We start from the raw sequence: 15,994 nt of genomic DNA on the forward strand, positions 1-15,994 counted from the left end.
CCTTGTGGCGAAGCTACTTACTTTTATTGAAGAAAACGTCCACATAGTTCCAGCGCGAGTAATCGACCCGACCGCGCAACAGAAATCATGGTCGATAGTCCGACGTGCGGATAGTACGAGTCCGACTGTAAACCAAGTCCGACGACGACTGCTAAAGATACGCCAACGCGTACAGCACGCACCATCGCGACAACGTTCGCCATCGCCAGCGCCGTCGCTGGAGCGTGCGCGCACACCGTCGCCCGACACGCAAGAGCTGGTACGAGAGAGAACAGCTTTGTCGCCGACTCCGCCACCGGAAGTACGACGAAGGCCGGGTACGACGAAGGCCGGGAAGGCCGTTGAAAAATCGACGAGGACGTCGTCCAGCACGTGGAACAGACGTGCCACGAAACTCGTACCCGACGGTGCGTTTGCCACCAGTCGACGACACCGTACTGTTGCCGACGCCGCAGGACCGACCGCACAACGAACGACGCGGCCCGCTTGTTCGATCAGTGCAGATATTTGTACCGCCGACAACGGTACGAAATGAAATAGCGCAAGTCAAAGCCCACATACGCGGACTGGGACTCGCGCAATGCCAGCCCTGCACCTCAAAGCAGGCCGACATCATCGAGGGGCAACTTGCCGTCGCGCTCGCGCGTCTACGGCATCTCATTAGTTTGTCGTTGCCGCGAGCATCGTCACAACCGCCAGCGCCCGCGATACCGACGAGACACTCGCGACCTATGGTGCGATTGGAGAGGCTGGTGCTGCCGCGACCGGCGCCAACACCTCACTCTCCAGCACCGATCGACGACCTACGGGATATATGTCCCACGGATTACATCGAAGTCGTCATGAGCGGGAACGACGACGACGACGACGAGTCACCGCCAGCGCCCGCGATACCGTCGCGACACTCGCGACCTATGGTGCGATTGGAGAGGCTGGTGCTGCCGCGACCGGCTCCAGCACCTCACTCCCCAGCACCGATCGACGACCTATGGGATATATGTTCCACGGATTACATCAAAGTCGTCACGAGCGGGGACGACGACGACGACGACGAGTCACCGCCAGCGTCCGCGATAACGTCGCGACAGTCGCGACCGATAGTACTGGTGACAAGTCTGGAGGATGGACCGCGACCGCTGCCAGCAACAGCGCCGCAAACGCCGTTGACCACGCCAAGCGACCTCGGCGTGGAAGATACGTCGAATCTGTATCCTCGCGTCGTATTACGGCGCATTAACGTACTGCCGCCGCCGCCATCAGCATCGGCCCCGTTGTCTTCTCCGCCGCCGCCGCCACCCTCGTCACCGATTGTGATTAGCAGCGACGACGACGACGACAACGAAGCCGTAATAATTATCAGCTCCGACGAGGACTCGTCCGACGATGCCGAGCCATTGATTGCGTCGGTAGTCGCATCTGTTTCGACGTCGCCTTCCACCTCCGCCACTACCGACAGCGATGAGAACATCATTGCGACAAAAAGACGCCGTATTCACACGGCTGGACTAACGACCAGTGAGTCGGAATAAATTCCAACGACTCACTGGTCGTTTAGACTATGTCAACATTGTAAATAGATCTTCGCGCAGATTGGCATAGCACCTTCCGCCAATCTGCCTCCCCGCCGATGTGACCTCCACCTTGACGCGGTGGCGGGGCTCGAGCGCGTTCGCATCTGAGAAAACGCGCTCGCCAAGAGAGGTCACCGTCGTCGAAGCTATCGAGTCGTCGTTTCGCAATATCGCGTCATTGTTGCACTTACTATTTTAACTTTATCGAGTACCGAGTCCACTACGAATTCTACAACTGCGTCGCTTCAGTTGCTTGTACCTGTCTTGTTTCGCAATGTTTGCGTAATCAATGATAACGAACGAGTACTTGCATTTGATTTCTCTTTTGTGCTTTTTTTCAGTCGGGGGGGCTTCGCCCCGAACCTCAGGGGCTTCGCCCCTGGACCCCACCAGGGGTAAATTAATACACTAATGATATATCAACAGCTAAATCCCGATTAGAGAATGGACGACAAGGTAGAGAATATCTCGTTAGAGGATGAGATTCCGGAAGCGCTGGTCAACTACGACAGCGATAGCAGCATGATTACCGTGATCGAGAGCGACAGCGCAGACGGCGAGAAGAGGGAGAAAGAGAAAAAGACGGAAAGTACAGGAGCGATTCCGAAAAAGAAGCTGCCTGTCGTCACCGAGAACATCGAGGTGACTAAAGCGTGGGTGGAAAACCTTCCGATGCTGCCGATCGGAAGCAGAATGATATATGAGAAGCAGGAGAAATTAGTCACCAAAATGGAAAATTCCATGAAGCTGATGGACAAAATCATGTCGAAAGCCACCGATATGATGGAAAACATGGTGGAAGTTACCCGACTCAATCTAGAGAGAGAAAGGGTAAAACTTAGAAGCTTAGAGGTAAACAATAAAAATGTGCATGGTTCAATAAATAACAGCATAACAACGGTTAGAGAATCAGAAGTAGAATCTAAAAAGAAAAAGTTAGATGAAATAAAAGTCTGTTCCGCCGAAAAAGATAAAAGTTTAGAGACATTTAAAAACACGATAGAGTTAGAATTAAATAAACAAAGACTGCATATTAAAAGAGAATACAAGCTGACGCAAAAATACAATTTTGATCTTTGGATGGACTATTTAAAATCTGAATTAACGAATAACGATTTATTAGATGTAATAGATTTGAGTGTTACAAGTCCTGAAAATCTTTCCGAATCAAAAATCATTAAAAGAAAAGCTTTAGTCAGAGATATTATTATAAATCATTTGGATGAAAGCTATCATAAGAGAATTTTATATGAAAAAGAGCCGATAGAGATATTAAAGAAATTAAGAGGATATAAAAAGAGCGAAATAAATGTAACTCATACATCTGTAAGAGCTAAGCTTTATCAAATTAAAATGAGAAAAGATGAAAAAGTAAGTGATTTTTGCGAACGCTTTGATTCGATAATTAGAGAATATGAGTCATGCGAGGATGCAGTGCCTCTCGCAGAACAAGAAATCAGATCCGCATTATATCAGGCCGTGTCAATCAATGTACCGGAACGAGAAATGTGGATTTGATTAGAAGACAATCAAGTCTTAAAGAAATGAATGTAGACAAAATAAAATCTTTTATGATGCAGTTAGAGGCAGAAAAGAAAAACGAGAAAGTAGAGAAGATAGACAAACCAGAGATCAGAGCACAGAGAGCAACTATAGAGGAAACAAAATGCTTCAGTTGCAACAAGCTGGGCCACATGGCAAAGGATTGCCCGCTAGCAGAACATGGGGCATGGTTCTGCTATTATTGCCAGGAAGTACGAGGTCATAAAGGAGATAGCTGCCCCAATTCCGGAAAAGAGGCGAACAGATTTAGAGGAAAAAGGTAGCAGAAAAAGGTATGCAGATAAAGTTGTTAATAAAAATATAAAGAAAAAGGGTAAATTTGAACCTAGAGGCACTAAAAGAGTTAACGACAAAGGGAAGATAACTAAGCTGCAAAACTTCAAGAAAACTTCAACGAAAACAGCAACAGAAGTTAAATCAAAAGAAGGTAAAATATGTGTGGTTAGATTAATAAAAGATAGAAATAGTGCAAAAGAGTTGGTTAATTTTATTGCAGACTCCGGCGCAACAGATCATATTGTGAATAAAAGTATGATTTTGTCAAATTTTGAAAAATGTAATGATAGAGTTATTAAATGCGCGAATAAAAATGAGCTTGCAGACATTTCAATAGATGGTAAAGGAGATCTTCTATTAATATCGAATACCAAAGAAAATAAAGTCATTAAATTAACAAATGTTATGGCAACGAAAGAAGTATCTGAAAATCTATTGTCTTTAAGAAAACTGGCTGATGCAGGTTTCAGTATTTATTTAGATGATAAATTGCTTAAAGTTTACAATAAATTAACAAATAAAACAGTTTTCGAAGGAAAATATGAGAAGCCAAATTGGATTATTCAATTCGAAGTCAAAAACAAATATATAGAGGACAAAGATAATGTTGAGTGTGCTGTGTATAAATGTAGAGCAGCAATTGTTCCACATTGTGAGTTTTCTGAACAATCGCGAGCAAACATTCAAAATAATGAGATATCAATTTCGGAGGGAGAATTAGATGAGAGAAATAATGTTGACTCTGCGATTGGGAGGGAGAATGAAGGAGAGCTCATAAATGTGAACAACAGCAATACTGAATCTGAGCAAGCCATTAAGTTAGAGGACATACAAACAATAGAAAATATAGAAGAAATGTTTGAAAGCTCAGTAACCGAAGAAGTTAAGAAATTAGAGAAAATAAATGAGACAACGTTATGGCATGTTAGACTAGGTCACGCATCGCTAAACTATTTAAAACAATTACAAAAGGTAGAAAAGAGATTAGAGAATGTCAAGTTTGATAATTCCATATTAAAGTGTGAAGTCTGTAATATATTTTTTTTTACCGCTAATTGACTTATTTCATAAAGGAAGTGTTAGTTAAAGTTTGTAAAACCTAGTAATCCCAAAGCCTAAAGAGTGGTATTTTGTATTTGATGAGAGACTAACTCAACACAGTTCAACATTGTTTCGAGGAGAATTCTTCAACCAAACCATATATGTATTTACGTGTTCACAAACTTCTTTCAATAGTAGCGCAAGAAAATAATCCGTACCATATTGATAAGATTGGCTGTAATCATAAACTGTATGGATCTGAACAGAAATGTATTAGTAAAGTCAATATAAACTGTATGGATCTGATCACAAATTAGTGAAATTAATAAAAAAAAAAATATGTTGGAAGATTGTTGAGTTATCTCAAGTATCTTGAATGTACTGATCAATTCGATAAACCATTTGCCTTGGCACTCAAGCAGTTTATTTATTTTTTTTTTTAACAATTTACATTTACTCATAGTTTTATAATAAAAAATAAAAAAAGGATGTTAAAGTAACTCTTCCAATTTTATAGTTTTTTTTCCGTTGCTTTGGGGAAAAAGTTTAGATTCATACATATAATTTCACTAATATAATTTCTGTAAAGATAAATACAATTATAATAACTACCTATAAATAATTAAAAAATTTATTATATAAAACAGTTTATCCTTAAACATTATTTAATAAATAAATAACTATTGACTGTTATAAATTGTTAAATTATTCAATTATTAATAATGAAACATTTCAAATTTCGTGCATATTTCTATCACAGCGCATGCTCAATTCGTTATATTACGCCGAGATGACTGGTTTTCTAACCTGTACAATCGCTAACTTTAACGATTGATATCTTGGTTAGCGGGACAGTCCGACACTTTTTTCTGCCAGATTTGTTCATTTTGTGCAAAAAACGCGTCAAATGAGCCTAATTTCATCAAAATCGGTATATTGTTTGTAATTTCAAAATGTCTTACAACTGTAAATCACTAAAATTCCCCATGAGGATGCTTTCAACGCACATCATTGGTTAATCAATTTGCTATACCTAACTTTATTGCTAACCAATGAGAGAACATATAGACGAATAATATCATTTATTGTCTATGATTTTAATAGAACAATTAACGATAATTATACGCTTTAAACCATGCTTGGTTACTAAGAAGTTCATGTGCGAAAGTTGATATTATATTATGTTGTAGTTCCTGAGAACTAAGGTAACAAAGATAAGCCTTCGGTGAAACGCATACTCCCTCGCTTTTTGCCAACCTTAGGTTGGCAGCAGTCAGTCGTAAAAATAGCCGAATTGATCCCGCTTACCGCCAATCCAAGCGCGCGGGGCGTAATATTTATTAACGGCAATGGCCTTCGCAAGAACGGCGGGGGCCCAGCATTACGCGCCGTTCTTGCGAAGGCCATCGTCTCTAATAAACACCACGCCCCGTGCGCTCGGCAACGTCGAGCGCGCGCTTGGATTGGCTGTGGGCGGGATTAATTCAGCTATTTTTATTAATTTATAACTCGTTAACTATTGCAAATTTTGAAAAATGGTACAGGACTTTTTGACTCAGTTTAATTCATTCTACTTACATGCAAGAGATTAATCATTAATTATCAAACACCCTGTATATACATAAGGAACACTTCCCAGATACCAAAAATTAAGCTATTTTTAAATGGCTGTAACTCGGCAAAAAATTATTGTAAATAAAAAATAAAAAAAACATTTTGAAGCTACAAGTTCCAACTTTAACGTTCTATCAACAGATTTTCAAAGTTCTTTTAACTTCTTTGTGCAGTAAAAAGCACACCTTGTTTTGTTTTTTAAAATTTCGTATCTTTGATACTTTGCAGCTCGACAAATTTTTTTCGAACAATTCAAGTAAAGCTTCATAAACTACAACATTTTGTCTACAAAATGCTTTTTTTAAAATTTTTCTAAAATTTTTTGACCGAGTTACGCAACTTTAAAGCTAAATATGCACTTTTCACAAATGATATCTGTACTTTGTGAAAAATCATCAGTAGATAAAAAATTAAAAAGGCATTTTAAAGATTACAGTTTCAGCTTTAACTTGCTATTAATGGTTTTCAAAAATTTTTTCAATTTCTCTGTGCTATGCCCCAAAAAAGATATATTGTTTTTTCCTTAAAATTACGTATTTTTGACAGCCTGTAACTCAATAAAAAAATTTTTTCTCGATAAATGCAATGCAAGTACTATAAAGTATGACTTTTTTTCTACAAAATGCTTTTTTTTAAATTCTTCTACGATTTTTTTTTTGACCGAGTTCCAACCCTTACGGAAATAAACTATTGTAACTATTAGTAAAGCTATTAATAAAACTATTGGATTATTTGTCAAATTTTTTTCGCAGATTATTGGGATGAACTATTGCACAGAAATATTGAAAGATTATTTAAGCCCAATAGTCACTACGATGTTGTCTACACTATTATTTTTGTAATGGTGTAGTGTTTATTGAAAATCAATAATCACGTTTGTAATCGTGTTATTATTGAACTCAAAGTTATAAATAATACGTATTATTATTATATATTTTTTTTGTCATACCAAAATCAGCAATGATATATGGAATATTTAGTACTATCTTTTATAGTGGATAATCAACTAATAATCATTTATATATTAAAAATAGTGCGTTGTAGTGATTATTGAAAATAATCTGATTAATGGAATCGATAATCATTTTATAAGAGAACTATTGGAACATTATTATTGCAAACAATCTGATTTGGAATCAATGATCATTACAGTTAAAAACTGTTCAGTGGGCTCGGTTTAGTTTATTTAGGATTTAACAAACGAGCACTGGAAGCCGGTTTTTTTTCTCAGAGAGAGAACGCGGGAGTTGTGAATTTTAAATTCGGACGATACTGCTAGCGAGCGTTGAGAGCGCGAGAGACAGCAGTACCGCGAACGACAAAGAGAGAGAGAGAGAGAGAGAGAGAGAGAGAAAGCGCGAGAAAGCGACGACGACACAGGCGAACAAGAGAGAAATGAGCGGTTCGGCGCTGGAGTGCAGGAACGGACAACAGGAGGTGATCAAGGATGCACTGAATGTACAGTTTTATCGGTTCTCACAAAATGTTTATTACAACTTGTCACAAAATTTCTGCTGTTACCGATAAGTCGGATCGAATGCACTATGAATGCTCGGTATCGATATGGATGAGTCTGATTCCGTTCGCGCGGTCACTTTGCAAAGATAGTTTGAATTGATCGCGTTTCTCTAGTTTCTAAGGCGTCGGACTCTCGAACGAGAGCACGAACTCCGGAAAAACGGTGCTCCGCGAAGGAGACTCGGGAGGAGCGAATTGTTCCCGAAATGAAGATTATTGGCCAAGCGGCCCTCCCGATGGAAGTTATCGATTTAAACGAACGAAAGCGCGTACCGTTCAAATCGATGTTTGGGAAATATCGATGTTCGTTGACTCTCCTTCGCGCGCACCTTGGCGCGAAACTTGTTTGTTTCGGAGATGAGTAAATTAACGGACAGAGATGCTCGTGAAAAGAATAACAGAATCCTCGGATTTGACCGTGACGTGAGACAAATAGAGATGAAATACAACTTCAAAGATATTTACAAGTATCAGTGTCAATATTGCCTTAATAATTATTGCGAGGAACAGAAATATAATTTTCAATCGAACAGTTATCAATTTTGAAAATTTATAATATGCGATACATGCTAAAATACAATATGTAATAAAATATACGATGAAATACATTTAGTTCTGAACATACCGCCCGCCTCGGAATATTCGTTTCGAAAGATGAACTCGGCGCTCTCCGAGTAAGGATAGAGCGAGGCGATTGATATGTTTGCGTTATTTCGAGGGTTCACCGTCGGTGTTCGATTGTTGCTTAATGTCGATTGGCAGAAAACAAAGTTTACTCAGCGGGCGCTTGTATTCCGACGTTGCTGTTTTTATGGTGACGACTCGCGAGAGCCCGTCGGAGCCAGGATGACACATTATTATACGGCCCAATTCCCATTTGCACGGCGGAAGAAGCGAGTTTCTAAGCAAGACTAGCTGCTCAACGCGAACATCGGTTTGAAATCGGCGTCTCCACTTAGTTCTTTGCTGGAGAGTGTTAACATAATCACTCTGCTGCTTTTCCAAAATTGTTCCGTTATCTGGCGAACGAGCTGCCATCGCGTGAGACGACTTTCTTTAATATTGAGCGTAGACGGTTCAGGGCGAGCGGTTAATGCACCGCCGATCAAAAAATGTCCCGGCGTTAACGGTTCGTAATTGTCGAGTGCGTCGGAGAGCGGCGCTAGCGGCCTTGAGTTGAGGCACGCTTCGATGCTATAGAGGAGAGTAGACATCTCTTCGTATGTGAGCGTATGAGCTCCTATCATGCGACGGAGATGATGCTTGATACTTCGCACCCCCGCCTCCCAGAGACCGTCGAAATGAGACGCGGACGGAGGTATGAAGTACCAGCTGGTGTTGTCGGTGGCGGTTTGATTTTGAAAATCCGAGTTGCGCAGCGCTGCGCGAAAGGCGATCGTCATTTCGCGGTCGGCGCCGACGAACGTGGTTTCGTTGTCCGAGTAGATGGACTCAGGAAGACCTCGTCGAGCAACGAATCTCGCATACGCCGCCAGAAACGAAGGAGTGGCGTAACCGTCTACAATTTCCAGATGGGCGGCGCGAGTGGCCATGCAGATGATTATGACAATGTATGCCTTTCGCGACGCGATTCCACGACCAGACATAGATCGGATGAGAATTGGTCCAGCATAGTCAAGGCCATAATTCAGGAAGGCGCGCGAAGGAGGCGACACTCGCACTTGAGGGAGATTGCCCATGAGTTGTGTTGTACAACGCACTTGTGAATCGCGGCTCTGACGACACTGCGACCGCGAAGCAGCCAAAATTTCTGCCGCACCACATTGAGAGTTAGTTGAGTGCCAGCATGGAGTAATCGCAAATGAGCGTTCTGCACGATCAACTCAACTAACGGGTGAGACGTTAGCACAATAGGATGTTTGGTGGTGAACGGGAGCGAAGCGTGAGCGAGCCGCCCGCCAACGCGAATTAGTTCCTCTTTGTCGAGGAACGGAGTGAGCAGATTGAGACAGCTTTTCGAGGCGAGAGGTTTTCCTGACCTAAGAGCGTTCCGGTCGAGTGGAAATGAATCTCTCTGAATATATTTCAGCCAAAAGACTCGAGCGTAGCGGATCTCGCGGAGAGAGAAAGAGAGAGACCCGTCCCGCTGAATCACGCGCGGTGAGGAGTGATCACGTACCCGAGACACAAACCGCATGATGTATGCCGTGACCCTGAGAAGTTTCGGCCATGACGAATATCGCGAAGCAAGATCCCACGGCTCCAGCTGTTCGACCAGGTTCACGGTTTTCTCAGTGGGGGCGATCGGCGACGGCCAGTCAGAGCTGGCGAAACGCAACCACGACGGACCACTCCACCAGAGATCGTGTGACGCGAGCTGACTCCCGAAAATGCCGCGAGACGCGCAATCAGCGGGGTTGTCATCAGTGGAGACGTGTCGCCAAGAGGCATTAGGGAGGCGAATTTGAATATCGGCGACACGATTTGAGACAAACGTCTTCCACCTCGACGGGTGTTGAGTCACTCAGGCGAGAACCACTGTGGAATCCGTCCAACAGTAACACGGAGTCGAGTCTGGAAGCCGCAATGACTCCAGTACAAATTTCACGAGGCGCGAGAGTAACACGGCTGCAGCCAGTTCCAGCCGTGGTACGCTCCATGGTTTTATTGGCGCAACCTTTGATTTGCTGAGAAGCAGCATCGACGACCGTTTGCCCGATGACGAGGCTAGGCGAATGTATACGGCGGCCGCGTAGGCTTTCTGAGACGCGTCCGAAAATCCGTGCACCTCGCACATGACGGTGTCCGCACCTTTCCGTATCCACCGATCAATGAGGAGGCCATCGATGGCTTTGAGAGAGTTCTCGATCGACAACTATTCATCGCCTAGACTAGTATTAATATCCTCATCCCAGTCGATGCGGATTTGCCACAGCTTCTGAAGAAAGATTTTAGCGCGGATTGTTACTGGGGCGCTCCAGCCGAGGGGATCGAAAAGATGCGCGATGACCGAGAGAATTGACCTCTTCGTACGAGCAATCGAAGATGGAACGGACACGCGGAATTGTAACGCGTCCTGAGATGGACTCCAGCTAATTCCCAGAATCTTCAGTTGCTCGTCTTCCTGCAGAGTTTTACTACAAGCGAGACCGTGATTCTCTTCAGGAATGTCGTCGAGCAGTCGAGATGAGTTACTCGACCATTTGCGCAACTGAAACCCGTCCCGGCTCAGCACCGCGCATGTCTGATCGCGCGTTTGACGCTGGAGCGGAATGTCATCGGCGCCAAAGAGCACGTCATTGACGTATATGTTATCCTGAAGGACTGACACGGCGAGTGGAAATGACGGTCCTTCATCGTAGAGAAGTTGGCGCAGTACTCGAAGCGCCAGGAACGGAGCGGCCACGATTCCATATGTGACCGTGAGTAATTGATATTCGCGAGGGCAACTAGATTCGCTTTTGCACCAGAGAATGCGTTGATAGTCTACGTCCCGCGGATCGACAAGAATTTGTCGATACATTTTTGCGATGTCCGCTTAGTAAATGTATCGGAATTAACGCCAACGCAAAATAACCGCAGTTAACTCGGTCTGAAGCTTTGGTCCCGCTAACATATGGTCATTGAGCGAGGTCGCGTTGGAGGTAACACTCGACGCATTAAATATTACACTGAGACGCGTAGTGCTACTTCCGTCGCAGATAACCGGATGATGGGGAATAAATACGCATTGAGACGACTCAGAGAGCGGAGGGGATTCCCGCATGTGACCCATCTCTTCATATTCGCGCAAAAATTCCGAATACTCCTTTTGAAGATCCGGCGATTTTCGAAATCGACGGAGTAAGCTGCTAAGACAGCGAGTAGCTGTGCCGCGAGATGATCCGATTTCGATCGGCAGACCGTTTTTGAATGGTAGACGGACGATGTACCGCCCATCAGAGCAACGCGAATGCGTTGTGAGAAAATGCTCCTCACATTGTAATTCGTCCGGAGTGAGCACCGCCTTCCGCGGAATCTCCTCCACTTCCCAGAATCGTCTCAATGCCTGATCAAGCGTGGGCGAGTTACCGCGTGAGCACGTTACTTGCGAGCAACAGTGAACGGATGCCGACGAGAGGAACGGCGAAGAGGACGTCGGTCCGGAGAGTACCCATCCAAAGATGGTGTTCTGCGCGTAAGGCTGACCGAATTCTCCTTTCCGACGGCCATCGAGGAGAATCTCACCGTAGAGATCGGCACCGATGATAACTTCAATCGGCGCAGCGCTTGCTGGGTCTGAGTCGGCCAGCGAGAGGCCGTCTAAATGACTCCACGAACCTTGAGACGCGGCGCGTGACGGAGAATATGGTGCAAGTAAGCGCATGATAGTCGCGATGACTGAAAAAGCCGGCTCGGGCGAATGTATCGACAAAATTTTGATTTGAGCGGCGTATCTACACGATCCGGCATCCACGCATCCGACTCCGGAAATCGAGACAGGCAGACGAAGGCGCCGTAATTTCAATTCCCGACTTAAACTTTCTGAAATGAACGTAATGAGTTCCGATCCGGGGTCGAGGAGAGCGCGAACGATGCGCGTTCGATCAAGGAGGGAAGTCACGAGAATTCGTGCGGCGGTCGAGATGGGAAATCGCAAGCCGCGGACATCGAAGCTGCAGTTGAGACTTCCGTCGTTTCGGAGGGCGTTGACGCGTTTGGAGCGACGGCGGTGACCGCAGACACGGAACCCGAGTCAACGTGAAGGAGAGTGTGATGTCGTTTTTGACATGTCCGACATGAATACTTGCTTGGGCAGGATTGAGTGGCGTGCTTCGTACTGAGACAATTTAGACAGCGCTTTGCCTGTTTGACGACCTCCACTCGTTGACTCGGACTCCGGTTCAAAAATTGAGCGCGTTTATTTACATAATGAGAAGTGTTACAAAGCGGGCATGAGATCGGAGATGCAGTCGAAGCCGTAACCTGTGATCCTTTCGCTGGTCGAGGCGGTCGAACTTGAGGGACTGAGTTCTTCTAGCGCGCGAGCGCGTGCTGCAAGGAACTTGTCGAGATCTTCGAACGTGGGAATGTTCGCGTCTTAGTTTCCCTTTAGTTTCCACGCTTTTCGCGTAGAGCTATCGAGCCTTCGCGAGACTGTGTGAACTAGGATGTCGCTCAGAATCTCTTTGAAGGATTTGTTCAGCTTTTTTAGCGAGACGATAGCGCGATTCGCCTTATCGCGAAGGTCGTTTAATTCAGACGCCGACTCCCTATTGACTGGGGGCAGATTGAGCAGCGCGGCAATATGAACATCGACGAGGCGACGCTTATTGTCGTAACGCGAGAGCAGAATCTTCCACGCGATGTCAAAGTTGTCGGCGGTGACCGGTACAGTTTTAATCGCGTCGAGAGCGCTACCCGTTAGACTTGATGCTAGAAAGTGCATGCGGGGAAACGCTTAATACTTTGTTTTGAATTATCAGCGAAGAAAAGCGATCGCGGTCGGGCGGGTGTGCGTGCATGTATATATATATATATATATATATATATAGGGGAAACCGGGGCAAATCGTTAGATCTTTTTTTTTGTGTCTCCTGAGTCCTATATTAATTAAAAAAAAAAACATGAGCCGGTTTGAAAGGTTGAACCTTCCCCTTCACAATGCCGATATAAATAGAACATACAAATGTACCTGCTTTAAAGTACATATAAAAATGTCGACCAATGTCATGAATTAAGAATAGCCCCAAGCTCGGGGTAATTCGTAACTAGTCCGGGAATATTCCGAAATTTGTATTTTAAGTTGAAAGTCTGTAAAAAAGCTGTTGTTAAGACTTTTTTTTATTTAAAAAAGGATGTAGGTATACAAAAAACAAATGCAAACATACACGTTCGCATGTTCTTTTATGCCATCGGTGTGACAGATTTCCTAACCTCACAAGTGTCAATCTTTAAAGCTTTATAACTTTTTACCTGCTTAAGAGCGACGATTTTATATTCATATTCATGTTCTATGTACTAAAAGACACAATATTATCAAGTTTGAACTAAATTAATGAAGAACTTTACCTCAATGTTTAACTCTGCGTAGCGCTAACGTTCGTAATACAGCTGAAGGGTTAGGGTTATCCAACTTACGTTAGGCGCTGCAATCAGTATTAACAAATCGCCCTTGTGCTCGGTATTACGAATAGCCCCAACATCAACTGTGCGCATTATTGCGTATGATCGACAAAAATAGACATCACACAACAAAAAGTAAACACGAAATGTTTCAAATACGTTCAACTGGACACGATACATTCAAAGTTTTCAAAAAAACCTTATTATCTTATTTAAATTTCGAAGAAATGCCGACTATCAGAAATTACTTCGACTGTCGCAAAACACATTTTTCACTACTACGATTTCAATATGACGCCATTACCAACAAATCTTTGTTAGCAACATCGTTACATTAGGACGTGTTTACAGTGTTTAAAGTAAATTTTTAATAAGTACCCATAAAAATTTCCAATTATCGAATTACCCCGTCTAACGATTTGCCCCGGTCTCCCCTATATATATATATATATATATATATATATATATATTGTGACGTGGCAGTTTTAGCTGCCTCACCACTCCGTCTTCCGCCTGAGCGTTGCGCCAGAAGGCACGTATGACCGGGTCGGGCACTCTGCGAGAGAACGAAATCTCCGGCGGGATTGCGTTGCGTGTTATTTTATTTACTCATTCGCGGCTTATTACTTGTAACCGCGGGCACCTCGACAAACGCCGCCGAAGGACCAGCAGCGGCGAGGGAGACGGACAGCGACAGGGAAAGGAGAGGGCGATCGTCCAGGGCCGGCGCACCGGAAAACGCCGACGGAGAGGAGGACGAGACAAGACGTGGCGACAGATAAGCGCCACGCAAAGGAGGCTCGCGAGTGGCACAGCTGATGGACAGGCTGGGGCGGACGAACGGCCAGGACGAGGGCCGTCGAATGCCGGCTGTCCATCGAGGAGGGTAGCGGCGAAGAGTCGTCGCTGGGAAAATTCTGCTGCTGCTGTCGTCCGAGAGCGACGAGGATGTCGGATGCCGACGGAGACCGCACGACACCTGCGGAGACCCGACACTGCGCTGCCGTGACGTCACGGCTAGATAAGGGCGGCCGCTGATAGGCCGCGCCGCTAGGCGCAAGGATATCGCACACCCTGTGGGAGGGGTAGCGCTCATCGATCGCGCATCGAGCGCGATCCTCTCGGCTTTTGCGTGCGACCCGTTCGACTGCGTGCGTGTGCTGAAAAGCGAGATATCGGTCGGATATCGGTGTCCGCTATCGAAAGGAGTGCCCGGCCTTGGCGAGCGTCGTCGTGGCATGTAGAGAATCCACGAGGACTCTAGGGACCCGGAGGAGGACCGTGCTGGAGTCGAGGTGACCCGTCTAACCGCTGTGTAAAGCCACGAGCTGTCGGTGTCGACCGGCTCGCGTTCCGGGGTGGAGCCATTAGGTTAGTGTGCGAGTTACCGACGCGTCCGCCGCGTGGCGATTGAACGCACCTTGCTTCTTGATGTTTGGCTGGCTCTCCACCTCAAGCCCGAGACCTCGTCGAGGCACCCAGCTGTCGGCTGCCGCGTGTGTTTGAGCCGTCCCGCCGTAGAAGCTCGCAAACGACCGACTTCCCGGGAAGCCGCAAAGCCCTCGCACACGTGCGTAAGTCGTGTTACGGCCGTGATCATACGGCCGCCCGAGATATCGGTGACTTGGTGTATCGCGCGTGTTCTATTAATTTTGTAGTGCGGTTCCGGCGACTGCGTTGTCGTCGGCGCGAATCTTTTACTGTACGCATTTTTGTCTCAGAATTACGTGGCTCGCCTTAGCGGAGGCTCTGCATTCGCGTTCTTGCCGCGCCGGTCAGAGCGCGCGTGATTGGCTGCCGCGCTTCGCGCGGGACCAGTCGTCGTGATCGGCGCGTGTAGCGTAATTATGGTCTGAGTTGAAATAATTCCCGCGTCCGGCTTCTTAATTTCTTTTTGATCAACGCCTTATCTCTTTGTCTTTCTTTCTTACGTTAACCGCTATTCTTTTTTGTTCTTATTTTATTGTATGCCGTCTCTATTATGCACTGCAATATAAGTGTTCTCTATCTGTTATATCGGCCTGACTTTACTTAATTTCTCGCCTACCCGTCGTCTCCCGTAAGAGAGCCGCTTCGTCCCTGTCTCCGCTACCCCGTCCCTCCACCGGTTAGAGGAGTTAGCTGGCCGCGTGCGAGCGACGATTTCGCGTTTCGGCATGACGCATTCTCGCGTGTTGTGAATCCGTGTTTAGAGTGGAAAAGTGAACCCGGAGACGCGACCGGTATCATCGCGTCTGGCGCCCAATCTCGCGATTTGGTGCGAGCGTTTGGTGTTTCTCGGTTCGCTCGTCGCTCCCGCGCGTGTTTTGCGAGCTATTCCGTTGTTTGATCGCGTATTTCGCCGT

General features: G+C 45.3%; 3 protein-coding genes across 3 annotated transcripts; 1 reads left to right on the forward strand and 2 right to left on the reverse strand.

Annotated features, from left to right (window-relative positions):
* Nucleotides 1-1,972: 1,972 nt before the first annotated feature.
* LOC120357207 lies at nt 1,973-4,285 on the forward strand. Its single transcript, XM_039447174.1, has 2 exons — nt 1,973-2,423; nt 3,152-4,285. Exons 1-2 carry the CDS (start codon nt 2,016-2,018, stop codon nt 3,395-3,397), a joined length of 654 nt encoding a protein of 217 aa, XP_039303108.1. The 5' UTR covers nt 1,973-2,015; the 3' UTR covers nt 3,398-4,285.
* A 4,209-nt stretch (nt 4,286-8,494) lies between these two features.
* LOC105201302 lies at nt 8,495-9,283 on the reverse strand. The gene has a single exon (XM_011169270.1). The coding sequence runs from the start codon at nt 9,281-9,283 to the stop codon at nt 8,495-8,497; it is 789 nt and encodes a 262-aa protein (XP_011167572.1).
* A 1,817-nt stretch (nt 9,284-11,100) lies between these two features.
* On the reverse strand, nt 11,101-11,910 carry LOC105201303. The gene has a single exon (XM_011169271.1). It carries the CDS (start codon nt 11,908-11,910, stop codon nt 11,101-11,103), a length of 810 nt encoding a protein of 269 aa, XP_011167573.1.
* Nucleotides 11,911-15,994: the final 4,084 nt, after the last annotated feature.

Source organism: Solenopsis invicta, chromosome 3 (assembly GCF_016802725.1).
Source record: "Solenopsis invicta isolate M01_SB chromosome 3, UNIL_Sinv_3.0, whole genome shotgun sequence".
In the NCBI taxonomy this organism is placed as follows: Eukaryota; Metazoa; Arthropoda; class Insecta; order Hymenoptera; family Formicidae; genus Solenopsis; species Solenopsis invicta.